Below are 22,613 nucleotides of genomic sequence, written 5' to 3' on the forward strand. Positions count from 1 at the left end.
ATTTTTTTTTTTTTTTTTTTTTTTTTTTTTTTTTTTTTTTTTTTTTTTTTTTTTTTTTCAATTTCGGCCCTTGGAACACATCCGGAAAGTCTGTAATGTTTGAGCGGTTCTATCGTAATCCTGGTGATATCCACAAAAGAGGCTCTGCTTCACTACATTTTTTTTATACATTCTATACATTTTTATTATACATTTTTTTATACATTACAAAAAAATAATAAAAAAAATAAAAGGTATTTTGATTGTGTTAAGCACAACTACTTCTGATAAATGTCGTTCCCCGCCCAATAAGTTGAATTCCATGACTTGACTTGGACTCGAACCACTAACCTCCAGATTCAAAGGCCACAGTGCTAATCTACACCACTGAGGTTGGTTCATGTTGTTGTTCTCTTGGAAGGTTTCAGCAGTCATTATACTCGTATATAAGTTCTGTGGGTCATTATATTTATATAAGTTCATGTTGTTGTTGTTGTTGTTGTTCAGCTGTAGCCGAATGGTGATGGCAGAATAAAAAAAGGATATCTCTTCTTTTCTGACATGGATTGGGTTGATGATCTCCAGCCATGTTAAATTGGCTGGCTCGTCCTGAACCGCAGTCAATCATCGTGAGGACTTGTGCTTGTTCTTTAAAATGTAAGAGCAGAGCCGGATGCCCTTGCCGTGTATAAGTTCACATTGCCTATCCCCGGTGAAATGTTCGCCTGGAGGCCACAGCTGTCTCCTCTCGCTCAAATAGTCCTTGATAGGTTCATCCCTCAGACACTCGGCATTACCTGCGCTGCACACCATACAACGTTTGCATTAGAAAAACTGGCATTAAGCTGTATCCACTACGGACTAGACATACTACGGACTAGACATACTACGGAATGGGCATGCTACAGACTAGACATACTACGGAATGGGCATGTTACACTTACTCTAGGAACTCCGTGAGGTAGTGTCGACTACAGTTAGACCAGGACCAAGGGTAAGTATAATTGTCCAGGGCTCTAGACATGACGTTGTATCCTGACTAGACATGCTACGGACTAGACATACTACGGAATGGGCATGTTACACTTACTCTAGGAACTCCGTGAGGTAGTGTCGACTACAGTTAGACCAGGACCAAGGGTAAGTATAATTGTCCAGGGCTCTAGACATGACGTTGTATCCTGTACTTGTGGACCGGTGTGAGAGACATTTGGGATCTTGGTCATGAGGCAGACTCAAACTGGAAGAAAAAAACAAACAGAGCAAGAATTAGATTAGGTCCACTTAGACTAAAGTAAGAGATCATAATTAGACCAAGTCAATTACTCACTTGCTTAACTTTGACAGAATATACTTTTGTCATCTAAAAAGACCTCTTGCTTCCAGCTTACACGCAGGAGGTCCAGGTTCGATTTCCGGCGGGGCCGAGGTTTTTTTCAGCTCTGTGCTTGGAGTTCGGGGTGCACTCAGCTTTGTGAGGATAACTGAGTAGCTACTTTAATCGAGTAGCGACCAGTGGCGGTATTAACAGGGTAAAAAGATTATTGAAACATGGAAATTGATTGCAAAGGAGGCACTTAGTAATGTTGTGATACCCCCTAAGTTGTGAAAAAGCTCTGCTTTGCCACAAAGAATTTGAGATTTGATTTTTTTTTTGATTTGATATTAAATCTAAAAAAAAAACTTTTTTTTTGATTTGATATTAAATCTAAAAAAAAACTTTTTGAAAGAAAAATCAATTTCGTTGTTTTTCTTCTTCTTCTTGCTAGCCTAGTTAGCTTGGTTGGTAGCGCATCTGCCTTGTAAGCGCTAGGCCGCAGGTTCGATTCCCGCCTGGGAGGAAAAGACTAAAACCCGCCAACACAAAGCGTTCAAAATATTAATTAAAGAAAGTTGTAATTGTAATTGCCAATTGCTTCGAGGTCAAAACTCAGTAAAAGTAACTTTGAAAAGTCGAAAATTCAATTTTCATTTGGCGTTCTAATGAAAAAGTTCAAAGAGGCGTGACGTCAAAGTTTACGAAATGCGCAGAAACGTTCTTATTTTTCCTGCTCATTGACTTTGAAACCTCACCCAAGTAAGCGCACCTGCTGTATTTGACAGGTTCGAGTGTAAACATTAGGTGTGTTCAAATAACTTGTAACTTAGAACAGCTTGTCCTTATTTTATTCTTCACTGATTTATTTGATTATCTATTCATTTCCACCAGCCTCCAGCCAGCACAAGTCTGTCCGAAACTCGTCCAGATGAGGGTAACGAAGCTGCCAGATTTATACAAGATAGTGGAGGTGTGGATGAGATAGCACCAGTGAGAACAGTACATACGAGACGCAGTCTGGCGGCCAGTAGTGGAGGTGCTACTAGTTCCGGTAAGTCTAGTGGAGATGTTAGTGGAGGTGTGGATGAGATAGTACCAGTGAGAACAGTACATACGAGACGGAGTAGTGGAGGTGCTACTAGTTCCGGTAAGTCTAGTGGAGATGTTAGTGGAGGTGTGGATGAGATAGCATTAGTGAGAACAGTACATACGAGACGCAGTCTGGCGGCCAGTAGTGGAGGTGCTACTAGTTCCGGTAAGTCTAGTGGAGATGTTAGTGGAGGTGTGGATGAGATAGCATTAGTGAGAACAGTACATACGAGACGGATTAGTGGAGGTGCTACTAGTTCCGGTAAGTCTAGTGGAGATGTTAGTGGAGGTGTGGATGAGATAGTACCAGTGAGAACAGTACATACGTATAGTCACATAACCTCTACTTAAAAGTTATCCTTACTTTGAACAGGGGTCTCTTCTCATTACTTGGAAATTTAAGCTCACTCTGATTATAGGGAAAGCTCATTAAGGCGGCTTTCACACTGAGGTAACACGTCGCAAGTAGCAAGTCGCAAGATGCTACGTAGCATGCATCTTCAAAGACCAGACCATTGAACGAATTTACCTACAATAATATAGGGAAAACTTTGAACTACTTACATCTGAGCTCACGTGACGTGACATGACATGATAGTAGTGTGTTTCTACCTTGAGAGATATCGAAAAAAGTACTTGAGTTGACCCAGATATGTCATAATACCCATGTGTATGTATATTTTTCTCTTTATTATAGCTTTGTTATACAGCGGGGGAATGCCGCAAGAATTCTTGGAGCTATTCCCTCAGAGGGAAACCTCGATTCAATTTTTTATTTCTTTTCTTTATGTGTTCTCAGGGAAATACGTGGAAAGTGCCCACCTCACACCCGAAGACTTTATACCTACTGAATATCTGGTGGACGAAGAAGGGAATCTGGTGTTTGACGCCACCTCCACCATGAAATCTCCACCTGGCATGTACCAATCTGACGAAGGTGAGCTATAAATGATCGGTCGGGCCCAGTAAGTTCCTAATTGTTACAAATTTTCATCAGTAAATGGTTTCTTCAAATTAAATTGATCCCAAGGGCAAGTTTAAATAAACTCCCGAAGACTTTATACCCACTGAATATCTAGTGGATGAAGAAGGGAATCTGGTGTTTGACGCCACCTCCACCATGAAATCTCCACCTGGCATGTACCAATCTGACGAAGGTAAGCTATAAATGATCGGTCGGCCCAGTAAGTTCCTAATTGTTACAAATTTTCATCAGTAAATGGTTTCTTCAAATTAAATTGATCCCAAGGGCAAGTTTAAATAAACCCTTAACAAATGGAGTGTGCCCTGAAGGCATGTAATGTGTTCCAATCCACTTGACCCCGTTTTTCAGCCCGTCCTTCCTTTATTATTACGATAGTAATAAAAAAAAGTTATAATGGACGAACTATTGTATTCGCTTCGGTGTCGTGTGGTCTGTCACTCTGTCTGTCCCCATAGAAGGACTTATCCAAACCTGGTCGACCTATATATATCAAATCAAAGGTCTTTTTACCAGGAACACGAAAAATTACTTCTTTTTGCTTTCAGATTTCTGTCCGGACTATTCTGAAGATGTGGATGACCCTGATTTTGAAGAGGAACTTCCTCGCAAGAGGAAACGATCTACACCTCTACGCCGTAGCTCAGGCCGATCTAGACAATCCGCAGGTAAGTGCATACACGGTTGTACCGCTGGGTATTACACTGGAGGTTCCGGGTTCAAACCCCAGTAGGGTCAAATTTTTGGGCTCTTTGCTTTGAAATAAGATGAAATAATAACTAATACACTTCACTTGGATTAGGAGTTTTTTTCTTTTTTAAGAGGTTTGACAGAGGGAACTGCAACTGCTATGGTCTTATCGTCTCGAAATCGAAGAGAGAAGGAAGACAGGGTAGGAGAAAGCCAGCCGTTCCGAGAACGAACATTATCCCATCATCCCGTTCCGCGCGGGAATCGAACCCGCGGCCTAGCGCTTACAAGGCAGACGCACTACCAACTAAGCTAACTAGGCTGGACTCAACTTTTTCTTAGTATCATTATGCCACAACTTTCTTTTCTTGTTTGTGAAATTTCTACTGTAAGGTTCGTAGTTCGTACTTACCTTTTATTGGTCTTAATTTCAATAGATATTTCTTTTCTTCCCTTGAAATAATGCGAAAGCGGTACCGAGGTACATAAAAAAACTTTTATCTATGTACTGTGTATGTTCATTACAGGGGGCACCCAGTCGTCATCACACACGCCGATCCCTCCCGCTAGTTCTATTACTCGAGTTATGGGTGCACCCCGGACCGGACGGGGTGGCAATAAGAGGAAATTCGAAACCCCTGCTAATCTAGCTGCACCGAAAGCCAATTTGGTGACCACTATTGCCCCTGCAGTGGAGACAAGGGTTAAATCTAATAATGAGGTGTCTCTGAAGGTAAGTTGGCAATTATGCAGAAGTCACGTCCGTGGGAAAGAAAAGCTCCTTTTTGTATTTAACCTAACCCTATAATAACACTAATCACTGCTCTAATTGTGAAACAGTACCTACATGCATGACAAGCACGTTTTCCTAGTAGGTAGGTACTTCATGACAAGCAATGAGCAATGGACTGTTTCATTAATTCTGTGAAATTGGACAAATGAGAACCAATTTTGTGTGGTTGATTACTCGAAAGTTCAATCATGACTTTCGATGGGGTAAATTTCCAGTTCTTGGCCCTGCAGTCAGTGTAAAACTGTCAGTTCAGTCCATTCTTTGGGCCAGGGCCTATTCCATGAATGAATCTGCACTTCCCACTCTGATCTTTAAATAACTTCTCGTAGTAAATACCTTTCTTTCTCCTCATTGCACTCCTTTTTCCTTTAGTAGGTATCACTTCTGCTTCAGTGCATTGGTTTCATGCCATCAAATTAAAGCCAATTACATGCTGCTAATGCAGTGAAGCACATGAAGTAAGGTAGGCACCTACCATGTGAAGGAGGAGGGTAATCATGCAGAAGTCACGTCCGTGGAAAAGAAAAGCTCCCTTTTGTATTTTTTTAACCTAACGTGGTAACTATGCAGAAGTCACGTCCGTGGGAAAGAAAAGCTCCTTTTTGTATTTAACCTAACCCCATAATAACACTAATCACTGCTCTAATTGTGAAAACTCCTTCTTGCGTTTAACCTAACCCTATAAAAACACTCGTCACTGCTCGTTTGTGCCAGTTTCTTTGGTAGCAATATTCCACGGACGTGACTTCTGCACAAGTACCGGTAAGGTGATTGTTTTAAGGGTTTTATTCAAAGAAAATACAAGAAAGAAGGTTGTAGTGGTATGGACGAGAGAGAAGAGACGAGAACTGTGTCGGGAAGCAAGTTGCAAGAATAGTTTCTTTGGTAGCAATATTCCACGGACGTGACTTCTGCACAAGTACCGGTAAGTTGATTGTTTTGAGGGTTTTATTCAAAGAAAATACAAGAAAGAAGGTTGTAGTGGTATGGACGAGAGAGAAGTGACGAGAACTGTGTCGGGAAGCAAGTTGCAAGAATAGAAGTGGAAGGAAAGAGAGCAAGAGGTAGACCAAAGAAGAAATGGAAAAACTGTGTGAACGAAGATCTACGTGAGAAGCAGATATCTGGAATTTTTTTTTTTTTTTTTAAAGATGAGTGTTTCACCGCCGTTATTATTTCGTAGCGATGAAACAACTGCTACATTGGACGCTTGTGGTCTGTGTCGTAGCATGCCCATCCCGTAGTATGCCTCTCATCAGAGCCGGTAAGTTGATTGTTTTAAGGGTTCTATTCAAAGAAAATACAAGAAAGAAGGTTGTAGTGGTATGGACGAGAGAGAAGAGACGAGAACTGTGTCGGGAAGCAAGTTGCAAGAATAGAAGTGGAAGGAAAAAAAGCAAGAGGTAGACCAAAGAAGAAATGGAAAACCTGTGTGAACGAAGATCTACGTGAGAAGCAGATATCTGGAAATGAGGTACATAATAGAGCGGACTGGAAGAGACTGACAAGAAAAGTCGATCTTTAAGTAGGAAAAGGCTAGGAAGAAGTAGATGATCAGTAAATAAATTTGCACTCATATTCGATTGCAAATACTTCAACAGCCAGCCTAGTTAGCTTAGTTGGTAGTGCGTCTGCCTCGTAAGCGCTAGGCCGCGGGTTCGATTCCCACCCGGGGCGGATTTTATCCTGAAGGGTTAAGGTTTGTTCTCGGAACGGCTGGCTTTCTCCTATCCTATCTTTTCTCTCTCTTCGCTTTCGGGACGATAAGACCTTAGCAGTTACAGTTCCTTCCGTCAAACCTCTCCAAAAAAGAAAGAAAAAAAGTCCTGTGTAGCTACACAGTGGACAGTGGGTAATGTAACTCAGGTTCGGTTTATCTTGCTTTTTTCAGGCTGTTGAAGATAACGTGGAAAATGGATCCATCGAGCATCGAATTCAAATGTTTTACATGGGAGTTTTGTATTTGACGTGCTTTTCCCCCTTTAAGGCTCTTTATTACGTTGCATAATCTTTTCGCAGTACAAGCATACTGATTTATTTTCAGCTCAGAACAAGCCCGTCCCTTTGTGCTAATATGTCACGTGCATGATTGTTGTGTTTACACTGTTTACCGAGCATCTAAATGGAAGGTATTGTTTCCCTTGTCTCCTATCACGTGAAACTCGTGAAAGGTATGCCGACCTTTTCATATTTGTCGCCTGGTTACCTCTTTGATTATGTCTTATACTTAAAAAAAAAAAAAAAAAAAAAAAAAAGAGGGTTCCCCCCCCGTTTCAAGCAAAAATGAGGAAATGAGGTACATAATAGAGCGGACTGGAAGAGACTGACAAGAAAAGCCGACCCTTAACTAGGAAAAAGCTAGGAAGAAGTAGATGATCAGTAAGTAAATTTGCACTCATATTCGATTGCAAATACTTCTTGGTACCAAACTATCTGGATTAGTATCATTCTTACTTTCTGGCAACGGGTTACTTTCTGGTAAATCAGCAGTGTATTGTGTCTCTTATCGCCGATCTGAAGGACATACTACGGGAGGGGCATGCTATGACACTGTCCACATGCGTCCAATGTAGTAGTTGTTTCATTGCTACGATAGAAAGCAATGTACATATTGTGTTTATAGAACAAGTGCAAATCGAACCCAAGAATTTCTATGGCGCCTTACGTCTGGGCTAATGATTGTCTTGTTTTTATCCCCCCCAGTACATGCTTGGAGTAGACGCTCTCAACAAGTTCATAGCTCAGAAGAATCTGGAGCTAGAACGATCCGGTGCTGGAACGGGGGGTAGGGGTCCCAAGCTGTCTAAACTGTTCAAAACAGATCTCCTATCTATGACTCCGGATGAACTAAACCTCATTTTGTGCTTCTTTATCAAAGAGGTGAGTACACCAAATGAATCGGGGTAAGTTCACCAAATGACTAGGGGTAAGTTCACCAAATGATAGAATACTAGGGTGAATAGGACCCCAAACTGTTCAAAACAGATCTCCTATCCATGACTCCGGATGAACTAAACCTCATTTTGTGCTTCTTTATCAAAGAGGTGAGTACACCAAATGAATCGGGGTAAGTTCACCAAATGACTAGGGGTAAGATCACCAAATGATAGAATACTAGGGTGAATAGGACAAAGACTTAGCTGGGGGTAGGGGCCCCAAACTGTTGAAAACAGATCTCCTATCTATGACTCCAGATGAGTTGAACCTCATTTTGTGCTTCTTTATCAAAGAGGTGAGTACACCAAATGAATCGGGTAAGTTCACCAAATGACTAGGGGTAAGATCACCAAATGACAGAATACTAGGGTGAATAGGACAAAGACTTAGCCGGGGGTAGGGGCCCCAAACTGTTGAAAACAGATCTCCTATCCATGACTCCAGTCCGCTCCCATGGTGTAGTGGTCACTGCACTCGCCTTGCACGCGGGAGACCCGGGTTCGATTCCCGGCGGGGTCAAGAAATTTGTATCATGCAAATGATTGATCCCGTGACTGGCTGTTGCGGGGCCCACTCAGCCTCGTGAGGAAAATGAGTAGCTATGACATGTAAATGCGCATAGCGACCGGTGCCAGCATGGTAGGTAAACATTTGTTAGGATTATTGAGATATGTAGTGGAAAAAATCCTATGTAGTGGGAAAGTGAGCACCAAAGTTGTGACATAATAACACAAAGAAATTGCATTTTAATTTTCAGGTTCGAAGGCCAAACGGTTCGGAATACGCTCCCGACACGATGTACTATCTCTGCCTGTGTATTCAATACTATCTCATCAAGCACGATCGTATAGACAACATATTCTGTGATCCCTTCTATAGAACCTTCATCAGTACGTTGGATGAAATAGCACACAACTTCATCAAGGCATACAACGATACAGGTAAATACATGGACAAAAAAACTGGGCGCCAATCCAGCACCAGTGTATGTATTCTTTACAAATGTAACATAGCTAGCTTTGCCAGCGGCCGCATTGCCTTTTAAGTATTAACGAAAAGAAGTACACGAGGCTTGGCAGAGGCCGAAGGCCGCATTTATGCTCAGCAACCGATTTATTACCAAGACCATCGTCCGAAGGAACATGTATGTATTTTTTACAAATGTAACATAGCTATAGCTAGCTGAGGCCGCAGTTACGCAAGAATAGTAAGTAGGTATCAATTATTGTGAATTGAGTCAACTCTCTGTTCTGCCCTACTACCAAAATCGCATACAGTGGCTTTGCCAGAGGCCGCATTTATTCTGATGAACATATTAGCAAAAGTATTATATTTATTCACAGATGTCATAGTAACTCGGGTGGAAGAAGAATACCTCTGGGAGTCGAAACAGCTCGGTGCCTATTCTCCTCACACGCTGATCAACACACTGATGTATTTCAACACCAAGTATTTCCTTCGCTTCTCGCTGGGCGAACACGAAAAGCTGAGCTTCCAGACTTATGCATAACACAATTAAAATTCCTTTTATTCTTGTTGTACTCTTTGGTTTAATAAAGAACAAAAGGGGCTGATGACATTCGAAGTCGTGCCCCTTTTAAAATAAATTTCTAAAAAAAAAAATCTTTCGCCGATAGGTGAAAACAAAAGTCAATTGGCTCGTTCTTTTTTCCAAGTACTAAGCTTAAAAATCTGACTCTGCTGGGATTTGAACCCGCGACCATCCGAGATTCAGTCTCGGAGGAGCTTCATTACTTCCCAAGACCTAATATAGGGTATATCAAACCTATAGAAAATGACAGGTAATGAAACATGGAGTACTGGGATGTAGGCAGTGTTTATTTTATATCTGTCCATTTTTTAGCCACCTACCCTACTTACACGGTTTTTTTTTCTTTTTTTTTTCGGAAATCTTTCTTTTTAGGATCAAAAAATTGAAAGCAATCCCCTAAATTTACCTCAAGTTGAATTACATTAAAAAACAAGATACGACTGTTCTAAATTCCTAATGCAGCCCTTTAGGCTACACAAGTCTACGAAATCATTTGGTTAAATTATATACTTCTTTCTCTATAAAATACATGATAAACTATGAAACATAGAGGGGGGTATGTTTGGACAAAGAGATTTTGCACTTTCCTGATAACCCAAGACCTGTCGCACAACTTTAGGCAGCGTGGAGTTGCGCAACTTTAAGTAGCGCGATTAGTAACTTGGCGCTACTCATGGCCGACCTTATCACTGAGAGTTAACACAGTGTCAAGGGTTTTCTCCGACGTCACCCATTTGATTTCCACATACCAGTAATTTTTTTTTCAATTTCTATTATTTTATTTCAAATTCATTTTTAATTTTTATATATTAGATTATGGTGCGTCAACACAAAATTAGATGTTAGCCAGTGTTTCTTAAACTCGGGATTAACTGTGAACTCTGTGGTAAGATCGGTCAGTCGCACGACTACGCTTCCAAAATACGAGAGGCCTAAAACTCCTGACGTTCGCGCACCGGCACGCTTGGTACAAAATCCCGGCCCAAAAATACCTAAACAAAAACAAGGTGAGAAGAACTTATACCTTGTCCAAAATAATAATAAAAAAAAGACCCAATACATTATTTTGCTTCCTATAGGTATTTAGGATAAGGAACGTAAAAAAAAGACTGGCTCCCAGTACAAGGGTTACCAAATCCGTACTGCAACTACTACTTCTTCCTTTACAAAGCTTCAGAAAATGGTTGGTTGGTATCAAATGCTGGGAATTGACTATCAGGTCATTTTCCTCCTCAAAATAACCGGCCCTATTTGGGCCACACCGTGCGACTTCTTCAGGTGTTATGATCATCTTTTAGTTAAGGAATCCAGTTTTGTTCAGACCTTAGAAGACATTTTTTTTTTTTTATGTGATCTAAGTAGTTTTCTGAATACACCCTGTACAAATAGTTGACTACTGGTAGATTTCACCTATGATTTATTGGGAGATTGCACTAATGGGAGAATTTTCAATCACCCAAAAAGGAGTTTTCAATAATCTAAAAATTAGTTTTTAAAAACTCCTCCTTTTTGGATCACTAAAAATTCCTTTTTGGATCATTAAACACTCCTTTTGGATCTTTAAAAATTCTCTCATTAGTGAAATCGCCCACTAAGTCATTGGTGAAATTCACCAAATGTGTTTTTCATATAATATATTGCTATTATCTGTTTTCTACTACCAGTGGGGAAGATTGTAATCAAAAGAGAAGTGTTTAATTAAACAAAGAGGAGTTATAGAGGAGTTTATAACTACTCCTTTTTGGGAGTTTTTACCTCCTTTTTGGATTACTAAAAACTCCTTTTTGGATAATTAAAAGCTCCTTTTTGGATCATTAAACACTCCTATTGGATCATTAAAAATTCTCCCACGAGTGAAATCTCCCATTAAGCCATTGGTGAAATCCACCATATGTGTTTTTCATATATATATTGCTATTATCTGTTTTCTACTACCAGTGGGGGCGCGGGGCGGGGGCCTAAGGTCATTCGTCCCCGTCAGATTCGTCACTGGAGAAATCCTGCACTCTGATTGGACGAGAGAACGGGGCCGTCGACATTTGTCTGAAAACAGAATAGAGGGAGATCGCCATTTAAAAATAATCACAAAATAATAATGCCATCAGGGCCGGAAGTCTAAATTTCATTTTTTGGTCTGAATTTCAACATGAACCATTAGTGGGACCTTTTTGAAGCACAAATCACCAATCGATATGAATTTCCTATTTTTTGGTGCTTCCCCTATTGGCAGAAGAACATGGAAATATGAAAATTTGAATAGGCCATAACTCCGGCCCTGGTTATCGGATCGAGCTCAAACTTGTACCAAAGTACTACGTTCTTTAAGACCTTTGATATGATGTTTCACAAACAGGGGGTTCTCATTTAAGATTTTCAAGTTGGCCCCCCTGGGGCCGACGCTGAAAAAGTCCCTGAATTTTTACATAGCCTACAAGAAACTAGAGGTAAATATAGGCTCGTATACAAAATTTCAGGTTTCTAAATTCATCGGTTCTAAAATTAAGGTGGGGGGGGGGGGACTTTATGAATGCACTGTATAGGGCGACCTTGAGTGACCGTGTCCACATGACATAACTTCTCTCTGTGAAAAATGTGAATTTTGATTGTTAACATTTGAATGAAGCAGCATTTGTAACCCTAAAAGTAGAAACACACTGCCATCACGACACGTGACGTGACGTGTGGCTGTCCTCAACGAGATTACCTACAATATTATGGGAAAACTTTGACCTACATCTTTCTGACTCTCCATGAACTCACGTGATGTGAAGTGATATTAGTGTGTTTCTACCTTAACAGTGGATTTTATGTTATTCGGTCCCTAGAGGGCCTGTTAGGATTTGATTTGTATAGGCTTAACAGGGCTGTCAATCTAACAGGCTGTTAGGGGCTAAAATAAGATCCAAGGGGTAATAATAATAATAATAGACTCTTGGTATAGGCTTAACAGGGCTGTCAATCTAACAGGCTGTTAGGGGCTAAAATAAGATCCAAGGGGTAATAATAATAATAATAGACTCTTGGCTGAGGACGAGATGATCGATACTGAAAGCAGTGCTGAGGACGAGATGATCGATACTGAAAGCAGTACTAAGAGGAGGAGGAGAATTATACCCAGGTATGGGATGTTCATGAGGAGGAGGAGAAGACGGACGTCGGTCAAACCAGGTCACTATCCATACAATGTTCCAATAGGTGTAGATAGTATTTTTATTAGTACACCTTTTGCCTGGTTTAATTTGACATCACCTGTGATCTATTCAACTCTATATAAGGATTTAGTTCTTAGTGAGAACCTAGGGACCGACAAAATACGGATGTTTGTAGCACCAACTACCCCGAGCACAACAACGAAAAAACGTCGAGGAAGAAGAAAAAAAGGAGGAGGAGGAGAAGAAGATGGAGGAGCTGGAATAGGTAATATATTAGGGGATTTATAATGGACCTTTTTAGGCTGACGTCATGATGTAAAGATTTTGACATTTTCAGGTTATGTGCCAGTGAATTTCTGTTTACGTTTCTCAAAGTGTATTTTCCCATAAGAAATTTCTTTAATCGTGAACTTAGAGCTCAATTCATCCCAGATTTTTGGAAAAAACAAGGGGTAAGCCGGGTAAGAGCTTTGAGAGCCCAATTTTCATATTCTGCGTGTGATTTCTTTTCATTCAAAATACAATATTGTGGTATTTTAAGCATAAAATTCTTTGCAAAAGTTGATGGAAGTGAGTTTTTTGCCAAAAATGCGGGATAAATTGAGCTTCAAGTTCACGAAAAAATTCTTATGGGAAAATACACGTTAAAGAAACGTAAACAAAAATTCATTAGCACCTAACCTCAAAATGTTGAGTTTATTTTGAGGTTAGGTGTAAAATACATCTTGATGTTTTTATCTAATGGTGTGTGTGTGACTGTGTGTGTGTGTGTTCGAACTTTATGCCTGGCCAAACCGCATCCGATTGCTATGAAACTTTGTCAACTTATTGCTTGCACTCCCGTGAAGGTTATAGGCTATTTTCCGGTTCGTTTTTGTTAAGCTACGCCGAGCAAGACCACTAAATGGATGAGTGACATGAGGTTTATAGAGTAAAAATTAAAGTTCCATAAGAAATACACAGGAAGCAGAGACTGAGGCACTGCGGGAGAGAAATGTTCCGCTCTCGACCAACATTTTGAGTTTCATTTATGTTTTTAGTTTGATAACTATGCAGCTAATAGGGAGCGCGCAGCGCAACCGTATTTTTTATTATTTTCTACAAGTTCGGCCATGCCTCGGGATGAACCACCGGAATTTCGGAGCGAAGCAACGGAATTCAGCTAGTTTAAAATAAAAACATCTTCCTCTTGTTAACCCAAGTACCCATTGATACTTTTTAGGAACAGTTTTCATATGTATGATTTCTTTCTATTCTTGCTTCCGTCTTGATTGTATTATACATATGTTGTTGTTTTCAAATGTCGGGAACTTGGCCATTAGGTCATTCTCCCACGAGCATCCCAATATTTTTCCACGATGTTGTTGCTGGACTAGACTCTTGAGTGGAAGGTAACCACTAGGCGAGGTTAACGCTGGAGGCGTTCTCTTGTACCTAACCCTTAGAGCTCCATTATTATGTGGTCAAAATGTCAACTAAATGAGGATAAAATTCCATGCCTCGGCTGGGAATCGAACCCACGCCCTCCTGTTTACCAGGTGAGCGTCTTGACCACTACGCTACCGAGGGGTCTCTGACGGTGGAGACGAGTTGAGCCCCAAGTCCCATTTCCATGTTCCTTACCTGGTTAGAAGCAGTGCCGTGTCGTGATGATTCGTACTGGACTCATCCGGATCGTTCATGCGCTGTTGCCAAGTGCAGAATCTCTTGAGGAGGGCGTTGGCCGAGATGCCCCTCTCTCCAGGTTTGCGAGGTACGAGATCAACATCGTTCAGAACGAACAGTTTGACAACAGCGATGCTGACAGGGTTGCCAATGCTGGCGTCCTTGAAGATCAGAGACACCTGAGGGATGCAACAAGATTTGTTTTTAGATTTTTTAGCCAGGTAGCATTCTGTGCCCAAGGCAGTCGGCACCCGGAGATCCGATTGGCCGACTATTTTACCTCCGGATAAGAATTTTGCATTGGGACGCATCATGCTGTTTGAGCTACTCATTTGGAACCACCCGGGGGGCACTTGTGGCTTTAAGGATAATCCACGGAAGCGAGTAGCATTACCAACCCAGTAGCAATTATGAACGCAGAACATTTATTAATATGTCCTGACCTTTCAAACAATGACAACTTGGTAGCAAAGTATTGGGATGCACGAGGGAAAATGACCTAATAGTCAACTCCGAGCATTTGAAAACAACAACAACAACAACCTGTCTGTCTGTCACTCTGTCTGTTCCCATAGAAGGACTTATCCAAACCTAGTCGACCTATATATCAAATTAAAGGGTGTGTGTTTGTGTGTGTGTGTGTGTGCGTGCGTGTGTGTGTGTGTGTGTGTGTGTGTGTGTTCGAACTTTATGCCTGGCCAAACCGCATCCGATTGCTATGAAACTTTGTCAACTTATTGCTTGCACTCCCGTGAAGGTTATAGGCTATTTTCCGGTTCGTTTTTGTTAAGCTACGCCGAGCAAGACCACTAAATGGATGAGTGACATGAGGTTTATAGAGTAAAAATTAAAGTTCCATAAGAAATACACAGGAAGCAGAGACTGAGGCACTGCGGGAGAGAAATGTTCCGCTCTCGACCAACATTTTGAGTTTCATTTATGTTTTTAGCAACTATTAATCTCTAATATGAGTGTCCTTTAAAGTCCAGGACTATTAATTTGATATGCTACCTATCCTAAATTTTTAAGCATTAAACAGTAATAACAAAGATATCTGTAAATCTCTCAAGCCTGAGAACATGTTCTATACCTACACATATGTCTATCCTCTAATCTAAAAAATGCACAAAGATCGTTGCCTAAAATACTGAAGACTAGTTTTTATCTCCTTGTTAGCTAGTTCAAGTTTTTTCCCCCAAGTTTAGGTTGTCATAAAAGTTAATGTCGTTTTAAGCATGGTCCACACTTGCCGCTTGGAAATGTACCGTTTCCCAGCACATTGGTTTTTGGGGGATTTTTTTCACATTTTCTCACACAAATGAGCTCTGATCTTGAATCTAATCTAAAAAATGCACAAAGATGGTTGCCTAAAATACTGAAGACTAGTTTTTATCTCCTTGTTAGCTAGTTCAAGTTTTTTCCCCCCAAGTTTAGGTTGTCATAAAAGTTAATGTCGTTTTAAGCATGGTCCACACTTGCCGCTTGGAAATGTACCGTTTCCCAGCACATCTACATTTAGGAAACATTTTGTCATACAACATTATCGTCCTACATTTCTATCATAAGTGTGGACCCCGCTTAGAATTTCGCCTCCAAATAATGTTTGATGTTTGAAACTATTCTGTTAGCATCTTGAGTGCAAGGAACTATTTACGTTCAAGTGCGGTTGGTAATCTGGTACAGGTTTCATGGCTATTTCCTTTTATAAGAATGTCCTCTAGTCCACTAATATATTTATGTAAATTATTAAAATTCAGTAATCTTTTATTTTTATAGATTTATACTTCTCTTTTCTATTTAGTTGTAAAGGGATATATAGTGTGGCTTTCAATATTCTTTTGTGTATATGTAGATTTAAAAAAAAGAGTGTTTCACAGCAATGAAACAACTGCTACATTGGACTCGTGTGGTCTGTGTCGTAGCCCATCCCGTAGTATGCCTCTCATCAGATTGGTGAGAAGAGACACAATACTTTCCATTTAGGTGCTGGGTCAACACGAGAACACCAGAAAGTAACCCGTTGAAATATTCGCATTCGAAAAACGAGTGCAATTTTTTTGTCGATGGTGGGATTCGAACCCGGGACCTTGTGCACGGCAAACAAGCGCGTTACCACTGGGTTAACCGTGCCCACACTCACAATAGACATGAGGGACAGGACATAGGTCTGCAGTTCTGCTCCGTGATAGTCCGCCATTTTCCGATCCGCCACGATCATAAGCTCCACAAAATACTCCTGTGTTAGCGACCGTTTCCTCCGATCGTTGCCGAACTTTAACGATCGTCTCGTTCGCTTGTGAGAGTGGAGTGCATCGGTTGCAGTGTCCACGTATTGTAGAGGTTCGGTGTCTTCTACAGGGCCTGCTTTAGGATAGGGGAGATTGGTCGAAGCATCATTCGTGTCGTGAGAGTCTGAAAGCATAGACGAAGACAGGATAAATCCAGTGAGTTGTGGCAAGACCGTACTGTAGAGTTTAAGGGGCCTGTCTTTATTTATAAACGGACCAAGGAATTTTAATCGGAGTGCATCGGTTGCAGTGTCCACGTATTGTAGAGGTTCGGTGTCCTCTACAGGGCCTGCTTTAGGATAGGGGAGATTGGTCGAAGCATCATTCGTGTCGTGAGAGTCTGAAAGCATAGACGAAGACAGGATAAATCCAGTGAGTTGTGGCAAGACCGTACTGTAGAGTTTAAGGGGCCTGTCTTTATTTATAAACGGACCAAGGAATTTTAACTGTGTGAAGCATTACTGCTGGTCACAAATGTCGTTCACTTAATACACTCCACTAAATTTCATGACTACTTGACTTGAACTCAAATTACCAAACTCCAGATTCAAAGCCCACCGTGCTAACCACTATACCACTGAGGTTGGTTAAATATAAACGGACCAAGAACTATAACAAGATAAGTGACTATAACAAGATAAAAATATATGTACAAATGACTAACTGTAACTACTAAAAAATGGATAAAGCTAACAGAAATGAATGAGGAAGGAATTTTAACTGTGTGAAGCATTACTGCTGGTCACAAATGTCGTTCACTTAATACACTCCGCTAAATTTCATGACTACTTGACTTGAACTCAAATTACCAAACTTCAGATTCAATCAAAGCCCACCGTGCTAACCACTATACCACTGAGGTTGGTTAAATATAAACGGACCAAGAACTATAACTAGATAAGTGACTATAACAAGATAAAAATATATGTACAAATGACTAACTGTAACTACTAAAAAATGGATAAAGCTAACAGAAATGAATGGGCTGAATACTATTAATCTCTAATATGAGTGCCCTTTAAAGTCCAGGACTATTAATTTGATATGCTACCTATCCTAAATTTTTAAGCATTAAACAGTAATAACAAAGATATCTGTAAATCTCTCAAGCCTGAGAACATGTTCTATACCTACACATATGTCTATCCTCTAAAAAATGCACAAAGATGGTTGCCTAAAATACTGAAGACTAGTTTTTATCTCCTTGTTAGCTAGTTCAAGTTTTTTCCCCCAAGTTTAGGTTGTCATAAAAGTTAATGTCGTTTTAAGCATGGTCCACACTTGCCGCTTGGAAATGTACCGTTTCCCAGCACATCTACATTTAGGAAACATTTTGTCATACAACATTATCGTCCTACATTTCTATCATAAGTGTGGACCCCGCTTAGAATTTCGCCTCCAAATAATGTTTGATGTTTGAAACTATTCTGTTAGCATCTTGAGTGCAAGGAACTATTTACGTTCAAGTGCGGTTGGTAATCTGGTACAGGTTTCATGGCTATTTCCTTTTATAAGAATGTCCTCTAGTCCACTAATATATTGGGGCAATGCGTTGCTGGGATTTCTACTTGTGGTTGGACATTTCTCAATATGTTGAAGAGAGGGAACTGTAACTGCCGAAATCGAAGAGAGAAGGGAGATAGAAGAAAGCCAGCCGTTCCAAGAACAAAGCTCATCGGTTTAGGATAAAATCCGCCCTGAGCGGAAATCGAATCCGCGGCCAATAGCTACAAGCTACAAGGCAGTACTGACATTGCTTTTGTTTTTGGTCATGAATTCCGACTGAATTCAAGTAGCAAGTTCACAAATTCCGACACACCTTGTCTAATCATGAGAAAATGCACCCGATCCCTAACAGTCGTACAAGTTATATAGAATCTCTTGTTCAGTCTAATCTCTTATCTGACGAAATTACAAGTGCAAAATTACAAATGCAGAATTTACAAGTGCCAAGGCGAGATAAAGCATAGATTAAATCTCCATATAAGCAAATCAAGATAATCCATCATTCAGAAGTACAAAGTTACTAAATTAAATGTATTTTACTTAATACATACCTAATAATAAACAGACTGATGTATTAAGAAAATAAAATGGTCACAACATGAAAATGGTTATTAATTTAGTTTAAAATGGATTCTATTACCCAGATCAAATCCCGATTAGGGCAGTTTTTAGCATGGGGATTATTGAAATGAGCTCCTGATTTTATCTTAACATGATGAAAATATTATCAATTTATCAGATTTATAATCTCAAAATCAAGAGGATCAACACTGCATACAGGATGAACCAACCTCAGTGGTCAGCGCGGTGGACTTCAGATCTGGAGGTTGGTGGTTCGAGTCCAAGTCAAGTCATAAAATGTATCGAGGTGTATTCAAGTGCGAAAGAATGCTAAACACAGATAAAATTCCGTAAAAAAAGGAGGGCATGGGTTCAATCCCAGCCCAGGTAAGAAATTCCTCAACATTATTTCGAGAATCTGCAACTTTTTTTTTTTAGACAAAGATCCGCGGAAAGATTAGATGGAGTATTGGAAAGTGTGCCGCGATGGCAATAACTTTGCAAGAGTAGTAGCTTACTGCTTTGGTAATAATAATAATAATAATAATAATAATAATAATAATAATAATAATAATAGTGCTTATTTATACTGCTCGCATAGGACAAAGTCCCTTGGAAATTTTTCCTAACCTAGAAGGTTAGCGGTTAGCCTTGATTAGGGATCGAACTTTTCAAGCACACTCTGTGAATACCAAGGAATTCTAGGACATTTTTCAAACAAGGTTTAAGCTGTCTCCACACTGTCGATCAACGTCGACTGAAACCGAATACCGTCTCGACAACATAATATGTAGATTCACCTCTTCACCTCGTCGATCGACGGCTTTGACTGTGTCTGGGCACAGCTTAACGGTAGATTTTTTCAGTGCGCTGATAACTCTGATAAGGATTCTCTTCTATTGGTATAACAAGAGACGCACTGATCAAACAAGGTTTAGGCTATGTCCACACTTTCGATCAACGTCGACTGAAACCGAATACTGTCTCGACAAGATAATATGTAGATTCACCTCTTCACCTCGACGATCGACGGCTTTGACTGTGTGTGGGCACAGCTTAACGGTAGATTTTTTCAGTGCGCTGATAACTCTGATAAGGATTCTCTTCTATTGGTATAACAAGAGATGCACTGACAAGAAACGAATGGATGAGATTTCCGTAGAGTGATAAGATGAATCACATGGTCATGTTGATAGTCTGGAAGTCAAGTCTGTCTAGACACTCTAGACACTTTAGACTTGTCACTATCTTCATCCATAGGCGACTCTATAGTCTTGTTAAAGAAAGAATGAATAAGACACGTGAAGCAAAGAAATATTTTATTTTTACACAATTTAGAAACATAGTCTTTGTTGGCATCAACTATATTATTCTTTCTCAAGCTGTGTCCACAGTCGACTGATCCGTCCATACTGCCTCGAAAACATAGTTTCTCCTCGTCGATCGACGGCCGTCAACTATGTGTGGACACAGCTTTGTAGCTTCCAGAGTCCTAGAACAATCTTTTCTTTCTCGGTGTGTTTATGTAACGGGCTAGGATGAGCTCGGAAGACGTGAGATAGCTGTCCCGGCGGCAATTTTTAAAATTCATTTTATATTTATTTTTGTTTGCTTTGTAATTTGCTTGTTTTTAATAACTAATATAAATGAAAAGTATAATATAAACGTGCAAACTAAAGATAAAAAGTAAAAAATGAATTCAGATTGTACAAGTTGCGGAAAAAAAATCAAAAATTCGAATTTCCCGCCAACTTTACACGCAAAAAGTCCGACGATGTCCTACGATGGCCCTGTTCATAACCACGGCCTGAGTAAGGCCAGCCACACACTATCAGGTAGAACTGACAGGCGGACCTTTTCAGCCGTACCTGTCAAGCCTACCTGATAGTAAGTAAAGAAAGAGAGTTTAAATAGAGGGAACTGTAACCACGAAGGTCTTATCGTCTCGAAAGTGAAAAGACGAGGAGGACACGAGAGGAGGAAGCCAGCCATTCCGAGGTTCGGTCTCACTACTCGGCTGGCTTTCTCCTATCCTGTCTTCCTTCTTTCTTCGCTTTCGAGACGATAAAGCAGCGCGCAGACTGATCAATCTGATCATACACTTCCAACACTTCAGACATTTCCGACAAATTTTGTATTTTGCTTCCTATGTTAAGTAATGGTAGTATGTCGGAAGTGTTGGAAATGTCTGATACGGATAGGTGTGCGGACAACCATTACTTAACATAGGAAGCAAAATACAAAATTTGTCGGAAATGTCTGAAGTGTTGGAAGTGTATGATCAGATTGATCAGTCTGCGCGCTGCTTTATCGTCTCGAAAGCGAAGAAAGAAGGAAGACAGGATAGGAGAAAGCCAGCCGAGTAGTGAGACCGAACCTCGGAATGGCTGGCTTCCTCCTCTCGTGTCCTCCTCGTCTTTTCACTTTCGAGACGATAAGACCTTCGTGGTTACAGTTCCCTCTATTTAAACTCTCTTTCTTTACTTACTATCAGGTAGGCTTGACAGGTACGGCTGAAAAGGTCCGCCTGTCAGTTCTACCTGATAGTGTGTGGCTGGCCTTACTTACCAAGACCACAATGGTTGGTAGGTTCCATGTTCAGGGCTGGTATAGTTAGGATTAGTGATTAGATAGTTGGCATCTGACTTGGTAGCCTGTACTTACCGACACCGCAATGGTTGGTAGGTTCCATATTCAGGGCTGGCACTCGGTACATAACATGCATCATAGGGGTATGATTGTCATTGCTGGTTGTCTCATTTGGATAGATGAAGTAACTGCCTCGCGATGTTTTGATGTGTCCGCGCTGAAATCAAAAAAATAGATGGAGGTGTTTCCGTTAGGATAATAATTTTCTTCCTCACGAAATTTTCGTGAAGCATATTGTGTAAATGAATTAGCATGTTCGCATTGAAAATGAAGAAAAATTCGGAAAAATTGTAACAAAGACGAAGAAAAATTCGTGCGTGAGGTCAGTAGGTAGGCCAACGCGAGAGCGGCGCTTCCAGTAACACCAGTCCAGTTAGTTGGCCAGAATCAACTGCACAGCATCAAGCAGAAAGGAAGTTCAGCCAATAGAAACCAACTTTCAAACCCCTAAAAAATGAATAGTTAATATTAGGTATTTTTCTCATGATCGAAGGGGAAGAGGCAAAACAATGCCCGAGGAGGACCCTTTTCGTCCTCCCCAAATACAGTCCTGGTGCATAGACGCTTTTTGAAGTCACTGTAGAATCGATCAAAACGAGATAACTTGATAGCTCTACTTATTACTTGATAATTTGATCATGAGAACTGAAAGAGGATCTCAGAAATCAGGATAAAAGCAAACACAATTAAAACAATGATTCAGAAGGAAGAGACATGATTTGATCTCCCCAACAAAACATTGCATATACTTGATCAGAACTTCTACGAAAACAATAACAGAAATCAATTCAACAATGGCCTTCCTGACAGCAGATTCTTCAGCATTTAATTTCTAAACATCAAGAATAATTAGTATTGAACATCAGGAATTATTCTGAGAATTTCCCAATATGAATAGTCTATGATTTAATTGAAGACTAATGAAGTCTCTGGTTTAATAATTAAGGGAATATGATTTGATATCTCAATCATCCATTGAGACTTCGCAGTAGAGGAGGAGAACTATCGATAGTCGGCGCCATCGATAGTTATCGATATTTTTCAAAAAAACTATCGATAACTATCGATAGTTTAATTGTCTCAGCTTTCAGCACTCTGTTGTCCTTGGCCGTGAGCGGTGTTCAAATTGCACCAGTAATCATAATCACGCTGAAGTAATTTGTATAGTAAATTTTATGGGTGATTAATAGGATAATAGTGGGTGGCCCAACGTCAAAAAAGCTGCATTTCGTCAGGAAAGCACCAAATTTGGCATGGACCTTCATTTGGACCATATAAAACTCTGGTTTAATAATTAAGGGAATATGATTTGATATCTCAATCATCCATTGAGACTTCGCAGGCATTGTTTTATCCCAAAGTCTTTCAAATCGGTAGCTTGAGGCTGACGTTGATGGAAGATTACTCATCACCAAAACAGTTCCCTCCATCAAACCTCTTGGAAACTACTCA

The 22,613-nt window shown here is 40.3% G+C and overlaps 1 protein-coding gene across 1 annotated transcript in view; it reads right to left on the reverse strand.

Moving 5' to 3' along the window:
- LOC103517323 (A disintegrin and metalloproteinase with thrombospondin motifs 20-like) overlaps positions 1-22,613 on the reverse strand; it is a 42,722-nt gene that overhangs the window by 15,134 nt on the left and 4,975 nt on the right. The window contains exons 2-8 of the mRNA XM_026829457.1: positions 21,177-21,318; positions 16,298-16,785; positions 14,116-14,336; positions 11,887-11,921; positions 2,186-2,654; positions 1,070-1,219; positions 635-781 (exon numbers count right to left, since the gene is read on the reverse strand). Of these exons, the coding sequence (XP_026685258.1) occupies positions 635-781; positions 1,070-1,219; positions 2,186-2,654; positions 11,887-11,921; positions 14,116-14,336; positions 16,298-16,785; positions 21,177-21,318 (1,652 nt within the window). The remainder of the gene's footprint in view (positions 1-634; positions 782-1,069; positions 1,220-2,185; positions 2,655-11,886; positions 11,922-14,115; positions 14,337-16,297; positions 16,786-21,176; positions 21,319-22,613) is intronic.

Source organism: Diaphorina citri, unplaced genomic scaffold, assembly GCF_000475195.1.
Source record: "Diaphorina citri unplaced genomic scaffold, Diaci psyllid genome assembly version 1.1 scaffold1811, whole genome shotgun sequence".
NCBI lineage: Eukaryota > Metazoa > Arthropoda > Insecta > Hemiptera > Psyllidae > Diaphorina > Diaphorina citri.